At 37.7% G+C, this 9376-nt stretch overlaps 1 protein-coding gene across 1 annotated transcript; it reads right to left on the bottom strand.

Annotated features, from left to right (window-relative positions):
• Positions 1-6247: 6247 nt before the first annotated feature.
• LOC133737924 (uncharacterized) lies at positions 6248-8976 on the bottom strand. The gene is made up of 3 exons (XM_062165385.1): positions 8503-8976; positions 7755-7924; positions 6248-6972 (listed from the first exon to the last, which is right to left on the bottom strand). Exons 1-3 carry the CDS (start codon positions 8804-8806, stop codon positions 6970-6972), a joined length of 477 nt encoding a protein of 158 aa, XP_062021369.1. The 5' UTR covers positions 8807-8976; the 3' UTR covers positions 6248-6969.
• Positions 8977-9376: the final 400 nt, after the last annotated feature.

Raw genomic sequence — 9376 nt, 5'->3', positions numbered from 1 at the left:
CAAGGTTTCAAACATCAAATCACGAATCAAAATATATCCAAGCACACAATCGATCAAGAACAAAGATGAACGCATGCAAAGTTCTTTTTACTTCCCTTAATTAAATTAACTAGATGAATGCACCATAGTTAACCCTATTAATCATGCAATTACTAGTGGTAGCTAATCACTAACAAAAACTCTTTCAACGCATTAAGAATCATGGGAGTTTGATCAATTCAAGTCAAGAACACAAGTTAGAACGCTAATCAAGCATGCAAAACTCATTGTTAATTTACCTAAGTATTTATAGGTTTTCCACCGAAATAATTAAAGCCTAGAACGCTAGCACCTTAATATGGATTCAATTACATGTTCATCAACCTAAGTATGCATCCAAAGATCAAGTAACACATAAAACATGGGATTGAAGTTCGAAATTAACAATTATACAAGCATATAGTGAAATCGCAATTTTTCTTTTGAAAACCTAAAACCGAATTCATGCTTCATAGTATTTGGAAATCACATAACTAAATTCAATCTTTCATCCACCATAGAAATCGCAAGTCATAATCCAAGAACATAAAAGCAAATCGCAATCTAATTAAAACCCGAAATAGTGTTACATAGTTCAAAACCGAAAACAGAAAATAGGGTTCCATGGTTACACCTTTTGATCTTCAAGGACGCAAGAAGCTTCAAAAGGTGATGGAATGGATGAGAGCTACGGCAAGGATGCTTGAATGGATGAATGGATGCTTCACGGTCTCGAACTTTGGATTTCTTGAAGTTGCCGAAACTTGGAAGAGAAAGGGGATTGTTTGTGGCTTTTGATTCTGAATTTTGTGGTGTCTCGAATGTCTTCACAAACCTCCTTTATATAGTGAATGGAAAGGGCTAGGGTTCCCCTGAATTTCTCTTGAATTGCATCACTTCGACCAATAGAAAAATAGCATATGAAGTAGAGAGCAAGTAACTCTTCTATTGCCGAATTCTTCCATGTACTTAGACTCAATTTCGGCCTCCCTTGTATGTAGAGTCATAAATCAATTCTTATTCCTCTATTTTCTCTCATAAAATCCCAAGAAAATCCAAAATAATCCCTTAAAGATATTTGCCGAAATCTTTTATTGTTCCTTGTAATTCTCACGGCAAAAGCATGTAGAATGGGCCAAGAATACCTCAAGACGTCAAGAAGGATCTAGAGTATCATGTGCAAGTCACATGCTCCAAACTTCGGGCCAAACTCTCCCAAATGGGCCAATTCGGAAAATATTCTTCATATTCTAGAACAATCTTGAACTATCTTGAGTCATCTTCAAGACACAACATCTCCTAGCACCACCAGGACTCCTAGTGTCATCAGGTTTCCTAGTCAAACTGGGACTCTGTCATTTCTTCATTTCCGAACATTATTTTTCCGAGCTCACTCCTAGTTGCATTAGGATTCCTACTTCAACTGGGATTCCTTTTCCTAGTAGGACTGGGAAAACTTCATTTCTCCATTTCTTTGTCATTTCTGTGCCTCATTTCCTCCTTGCCTTCATTTCCATCATTTCTAGCTCTTCTTAGCTCATTTATTGCATTTGGAGCTCAAATGTACCTAAAAACACAAAACTAAGTTAGAAATGATATTGTTAAGAGAATAACTAAGTAAAATGTAGAGAAAATGATACTAAAAACATAGAAAAGATTAGCTCGATCAATTGCTAGTAGAGGAGGATACCATAGCATGCTCTGCTCCTCCTCCAGTTTTCGAAGACTCCTCCATATGCTCAGAACTAGAGTCTCCCCTATTCACCTCCACAGAGTAATAGTTCTTGTCACCTCAAACATAGTAAAAATCAAAGCCCTAACATCCTTTAGGGCCCAACCCAGCCAAGTGAAGCCCAAAACCTAGCAGGCCCAAAGGACCTAGTTGAATCCAGATCCAAACTGTGCAGCAATGGAGGCTGCCAGAGCCCTATAGCTACCGCCGTCGACACCATGTGCACCGACCTACCTACTCTCGCCGTCGATCTTGCGTCGCCCTCTCCTGCCGACAACCCAGCAACCAACCTTAGCGTCTTCGTCTTCAACGCAAGCATCAAAAGAGAGAAACCATGGCTGCCTCTCGAGAATGATAGCGCCGTCGCCGATGAAGTGAATACAAGAAGGCAGTAACCCCCTCCACCTCTAAGGATCTATTCGACAATCCTCAGTATCCAAACCAGCATGACCCAAAGTCAGATCCATACCCGGATATATCAAACCTCTACCAAAACCGCAAAACAGAAGAAAGGCAGAAAAGCACGATCGGTAGCGTATCCCATATCAACATACGACGCGCCAGAGAAGAGGAAAATTGGGGCAGCAGCCATAGGTTTAGGAATTTTATCGAAGACAAGAGGTCAACAAGTAAACCCTAGCAGAGCGGCTAGGTCTGGCGAAAATCAAGTACCTAAGCTTCTGTGAAAATGGTTTCATAAAACGTTACAGAACAGGCTCTTTTTTTTTTTTTTGGATATAGGAATTGATCTCATTAGATTACAGAAGATACCCTTAGTTATATTTTCATAGAATTATAGATTTAGGTTTTTATTTTATTTTTTTTTATAATCAGGTAAGAAACTTCATTCATAATGAAAAATTACAATTGGTAGGGTGCAAAAGTTAGTCCATCAACAATCAACATGAATGTGATAGAAGTCATAGAACAGAACTTTGTACGTCAACACTAGACTTCAAACTGAAAATCCATAGATTTAAGTTTGGATTACAAGTATTATATGTTTTCTTTCCCATTTCTTGAGATGAATTTTGCATGTATTTAATTGAAAGAAAAAGAAAACGGAAAAATAATTTGTATGCTAGTGGCTCTGATTCCTCATGTGAGACCACACTTTGATTGATCCAATAAAGCCTCCTAAATTTCATGGCTGGCTCTTTATTGCCGGTTGGGTATGTATGTGAGTAATGTTAGGTAAATTACTTTTTTGGGTCTTACCTGTATCTCATTTTAGGTAGCAGCTGATGTAGCAGAAAAACTAATATATCACATAGCATTATTACATAATTAAGCTCAATTTTATTTATTTTTGGGTACACTGTCAAGTATATTCTTTGAGGTTACAAGGTACTCACTCGACTGTTTTTTTCTTTTTAATATGTATGAATTACTCTGGCTCTTGTTATTCATCTAAAAATTTGAATCTTTTGCTAATTAAGTAGCTCGGAATCTTAGTTCCGTACGTGCCTTTTTAACAATTTCACCATTCATGATCAATCAATCAATCATGTATGCTTTTTAATATGTCTAGATTGCCATCTTCTTTTCTTGTGGCTGTACGTTTGTGAATCTTTTCTAGCTAACTCTACCAAGAAAATCAGTTCTATCAACCAAACAACTACACGAGGGGTCGCAACTCGCAACTGCTGATCAAACTGCATACACCAACCTTCTCTTTTGGTCTGGACCGATCCATCAAATTGCACTGAATTATTATACTTGTACACTAAATATATATATACTCGAAAGTCTACTATAGCTAATTAACAACTTCTCTACTATAGTCTTCAATTGGAATATATATCAAGTCTATTATATATATTGATTTTTGTTTTTAAACAACCTTGTCAATTCATTTATAATTTAGCGGAGTTACATTCTCAATAGGACTGACAGATTAAGCAATTCAACATTTTGAAATCTTATAAAGCGCATCCAACATCTAGTCATTACTACTCTTGAAAATTAAATGGCACAAAGTGTGTGACTAGCCTTGGCATGACATCTTGTCTAAGCAAGTAGAGAGGTCGCAGATCGCCCATCCATCATAATAAAAATTAAAATAAAAATAAAAACTGCAATAAAAGCCTATTAGCCCAGACCCAAAGCCCTAAACCCTAAGCCTGTTAGCCCAGACCCTAAACCCTAAACCCAAAGGAGAACGCCTATAGCCAACCCATCACCCAAAACCCTAGAGCTCCACCGCTCCAAAACTTTCGCCGGCAGAAGTCAAACTTCTGGCCGCCAAGTATCGGCACTTATGCCATCAATTCCAGCACACTGGCAATGAGAGGCATCCTTCGTCTCTCCGCGATCGACTAGCCCGCCATCGCAATCGGGAAAACTAGACCTGATCAAAACCCCATGCCAATAGCAGCCTCAGAAGCCATGACGATATCGACAATTGACAGTCTCATCGACATCGGCCAATCACCAATCTCGAACGACACCAGCAAACCACCACCGCGAACCTAGCATCCTATTCCCCTCCTCCAGCAAAAGGCTATCGGCCTAGCACCGACGTCGTCCCACCCAGAACCAGGGCCCAGAGCCCGAACTCCAACCTTGAGAGCAAGAAGAGAGCGACGAAGGAAACCCCCTCCCCCCCCAACACACACACACAATCTTCAACGTACCTCCTTAAAACCAGAGAGAGAGAGAGAGAACCCCAACTCTTCCGGCCAAATTTCCAGTGTCACCGTCAACAAACTCTAGCGAGACACCTATCCTATCAGAAAGAGTTTTTTTTTTGTTTTTTTGTTTTTTTTTTTTTTTTGTCTATATATATTGAAATTTAATTGAGAGCCTATCTATACTAAACGTATTGAGATGTGTGTCTTTTTGTTGTTTATTTATTTTCACTTTTATTTATCAATGAAGTGTTGAATCCTTTCTTAAAATTCCTTCGCAGTTAATTAATGTCACTGTCATGTACATGTAATCAAAAACAAGAAACAAGAAAAAAATATATATATAATTTTAGGAAATATCAATGTATACTATTTTAATTTTTCCTTTCAAAAAAAAAAAAATGTATACTATTTTTCCTTCTTTTGTTCTTTGCCCAATGTCCCCAACCTAAATATCAATGTAAAAAGTAGATATATCTTAGATATATATGAAGTCATCCCAGTACTTAAGTGCAAATTTTTTACGAAGTAAATTTAAATTGACTTGGAATATTCAGTAGCTAGTTCACGTACAAGGTTATCTGGACTGCAATCCAACTCAAGTTTCTCCTATAAATCTACATATATCATGAAACTTAATTTACATTAGTTCCCCACAGACCAAATGGTTAAGGCATTGGTTTATACATGCCACGTCTTTGGTGCAACCACCGCTAGAGTTAGTTTCTTCCTTCATTTTTTTCTTCCTTCATTTCTCTAAATTATTGGTACAACTTAATGTTAATTGATAAAATGTGTATCACTTAAGCAATTTTCTCTAAATTATTGATACAACTTAATGTTAATTGATAAAATCTGTATCACTTAAGCAATTTTAATTAACTCAATCATTTTAAAAATTTTGTGCTTTTAACAGGAAAAAAAATTAACTTATTTTTCTCACTCACCCGGACTGGACATCCTAAATCCTCCCTTGGGAATATCCCCTCCTATATTTTAGATTTGGCACATAAGATTAAGGCACATTTAGAAATTAATATTCCAGATGCCAGCTTGTTTAAGTAGTTACTATATGAAATGTCAATAGCACTTTGCACTAGAAGATCATTTAAAAACAAAACCATGACTCCATGAACATGAATCGTCCCCACACAGACATTTACGGTTAAACGTATGCTTTTGAAACTAGTGATTAGTTACAAAATAAGAAGTGGTTTCTCTACCTCCTTAACTTGGTGCATCTTTAATGGAGGATCAGGTGAAGCATTGTTTTTTTTTTTTTTTGCCAAGTAACAAACAGCTAGAACACAACAAAGGAAGCAGCAAATTATAAATAGCAAACTACATATACCCCCTTGATAGGATTTCAAAACACAAAAAACTCCACAACATTTGGTTTTGAACATTTAAGGACAAAAGTTTACACTTAAGGACAATATGCTCTCCACTTGCCACATGTCATGAGTTAATTTACTTTTTTACCCTTAACTACTTATTTTGACTTGTAATCATTTTATAAGGATTAAATCTTACAAATAAGGACAATTTGCTCTCCACTTGCCACATGTCATGAGTTAATTTACTTTTTTACCCTTAACTACTCATTTTGACTTCTAATCTCTTTATTTACTTTTTTTTTTCGAGAATAATCCATTTATGTTACTTTTTTCCCCCTTAACTACTCATTTTGACTTCTAATCCCTTTATATTACTTTTTTTTCTTTTTCTGAGATTAATCCCTTTATGTTACTTTTTTTTTTTTTTTTTTTTCTGAGAATAATATGTTTATATTACTTTTTTTTTCTTGAGAATAATCCATTTATGTTACTTCTCAAAAGCAAAAAAATATATATATATCTTTCTTCTATACGTTGCTAAGAGAATGAACTCTCATCTCATCGCCTAATCCTACTATTGCACTCGTCCAATCCTGCTACTGCACTCGCTGCACTCATACTCGTCAATTTTTGCTACTGCACTTGTACTCGTGTCCAGTTCTGCTACTCATGTTCTGCTACTGCACTCATCATCACCTAATCCTGCTACTGCACTCGCTGCACTCATACTCGTCCAGTTCTGCTACTTGTGTTCTGCTACTACACTCGTCATCGCCTAATCCTGCTACTGCACCCGTCCAATCTGCTACTGCACTCGCTGCACTCATACTCGTCCAGTTCTGCTACTGCACTCGTCATCATCTAATCCTGCTACTGCACTCGCTGCACTCATACTCGTCCAGTTCTGCTACTGCACTCCTACTCGTCCAATTCTGCTACTGCACTCATGCTCGTCCAATTCTGCTACTGCACTCGCTGAACTCATACTCGTCCAGTTCTGCTACTGCACTCGTCCAATCCTGCTACTGCATTCGCTGAACTCATATTCGTCTAGTTTTGCTACTGTACTTGTCATCGCCTAATCCTGCTACTGCACTCGCTGCATTCATACTCATCCAGTTCTGCTACTACCTTCGTACTTGTGTTCTGCTACTGCACTTATCATCGTCCAATCCTGCTACTGTTCTCGTCTAATCCTGCTACTGCACTCATACTCGTCCAATCCTGCTACTGCCCTCGTACTCGTGTTCTACTACTGCACTCGTTAAAAGGTAAAAACAAGAACTTACAATATCATATCATTAACATAAACCATAAACTATAAAGTAGCAGATCAATTCAGTAGCAGATCATATCATTGACAGTAGCCGATCATATCAAAGTAAACTACAAAACCTTAGTGATACTAAACTCATGAATCTGCTCCTCATGTATATCAAAGTAAACTACATAACCTTTGATTAACAAAAGACCAAAACCTTCAAATAAACTTCACAAATACATTCATGAAGAATATGTACTGCACACATAGTAGCACATAACAATAATATGTACTTCACACATGCACATTATGAGTGATGGGATAGTGAAACAATAGAGATCCCACAGAAGTGAAAATCATATTTTAGGCTCCATGTTTGGTTTCAAACAAAATCTCCAACAATAATAAACTAAACACAGTAGCACATAACAACAATAAACTGCAGAAAGAAACTTCAAATAAACACAGTAGCACATAACAACAATAACACAGTAGCACAAATACAACGATAACACAGTAGCACATGATTACAACAAACTAGTGACTGTCAAATCCTCAACCACCTTACAGATAAAGAGAAAAAGGAGCATTAACATTCTGCCGTGAGTGTTAGTGCTAAAAGAGCTGCAGGACAATAACTAGCTGCCTAATAAAATAACAACAGGTCAGTCCTAAGTTGAATAAAAGTCAGTGAAACTCCTTCTCACAACACTTCAATCAAATGCAATCACCATATCAAGGCTACGCACAAAACGTAAATGGTAATTCTCAATCACCTGTGAAGCATATTTAGGGTGATTAAACCGACAGTTACTGCCATAACCACACAACCCAGTCCTCAAATAATATATGCAATCGGGTTCACCAGGTCGATCAGGGTATAGGTTAGACTGAGTCACACCACCCCCATCTTGATTCTCATTGATTGTCAACCGCCAAAACGCCTCTGCAATAGATGTCCAAATTAAATTCTGAAAATCAGATCTCTCAATTTTTAAAGCCTCAATCTGCATTATATAATCTACCACAGCTCCTCGAAAAGCATCAACCCCGAGCATACAAAATTTTAGAGCTTCTAAAACGTAAAGTAGTAAACTAGGATCAAACAAATCTAACACTGAAACGTAAAATAGTAAACTAGGATCAAACAAATCTAACACTAAGAAAGGAAAGTCTTTGAAGGCATATATCCACCTCCCAAAAGAACCGAATATCCACAACATGGTAAAACACAAAGCAAAAGTCTTTGAAAACCCAAATTAAAGCGCTACTTGCATCAACATCATAGCTTTTAACAACCAAATCAAATCAAATCAAACACAAAAACAAATTCCATTCACAAGCCACAATCTGCATTGCACCTACCATCAAACCTAATCAAAACCAGACAATTCAGCAATTCCACGCATTATTACAACACATTGCTCTCATCATGATCAAAAAAATTCACAGAACCATATATACACATTCCAATCACATCAGATCGTTACACTCCCAAATAGGTGCATCAAAAAAGGGTGTTACCTTCAACGGTACCGTCGGATTGATTGGGAACGGCATTCTTCAGAGCCTGCCGAGTGTCTGGCATCGGTAGCACAGAGATTGAGTGCACCCTCCCTCCCCTTGAGTTTCCAGCAATCCAACCGAGAAAAGCTTGAGACTTTCTCGGCGAAATGAAACCGGAATCGCAGAAATCAAGGAAGGAGAGAATATGGGAAACAAAGGGTGTGATTGTGAATGTGATGATCAAACAAAGACTGTGAGAGAGAGAGAAAGAGAGGGGAATAGAAAGGAACAACAAGTTCAGGCCAACAAGTCCAAGCACCATGACGAATAAGCATATCTCCGTGAGAGAATGACAATCGCAGATCTAGAGTCCTCAATTGCAGCTAAAAGTTCAGGCCTAATGGATTTTCCTTTCTCAAGCTCTGGGTCATCCCTAAAGGTGAGAACTCCTTTCTGATTTAGTGCAGAATACAGGCGACCGGTAAAACCCTTGCGGGTATCTTCCCCCCTAAAATTGGGTTATCGGTCTCCATTGAAGCTGAGCACGGAATCGTAGCTACTACTGCGTTGGCCGCTGGGTTTCTGATTTGGGTTTGGACGTTTTGCGTTTTGGGATTTTACGTTTTGGTCGTTGAGGATTATGCCAGTGGCATGATCATAAATTATAATAAAAATTGAGCATTTTAGTCATCTTCTATCAAAATTCAAAATCAGGCCTGCTTCATTTGGTTTTGGGCCTGAGCTTGTGTCCTTATTTGTATAAAACAAATTGAAGGTGGGTTTTCTGTGTTTATATCTTTGGTCAGGTGCTACTATGTAATTTTCTAAATTATAAAACCCAACAAACAGGTGAAGCATTTGTCCAGTGTTAATGTCTAAGATTTAGTGGTAA

This window comes from Rosa rugosa, chromosome 1 (assembly GCF_958449725.1).
Source record: "Rosa rugosa chromosome 1, drRosRugo1.1, whole genome shotgun sequence".
Classification (NCBI taxonomy): Eukaryota; Viridiplantae; Streptophyta; class Magnoliopsida; order Rosales; family Rosaceae; genus Rosa; species Rosa rugosa.
This window is presented reverse-complemented; position numbering and strand designations above follow the sequence as displayed.

Bases quoted from the DNA above. Each gene is read 5' to 3' on its own strand.
- LOC133737924 (XM_062165385.1), bottom strand. From the start codon at position 8,806: ATGGTGCTTGGACTTGTTGGCCTGAACTTGTTGTTCCTTTCTATTCCC. The intron at 7,925-8,502 runs GTAACACCCTTT...CATCTATTGCAG, and splicing joins ATCCGACGGTACCGTTGAAG to AGGCGTTTTGGCGGTTGACA.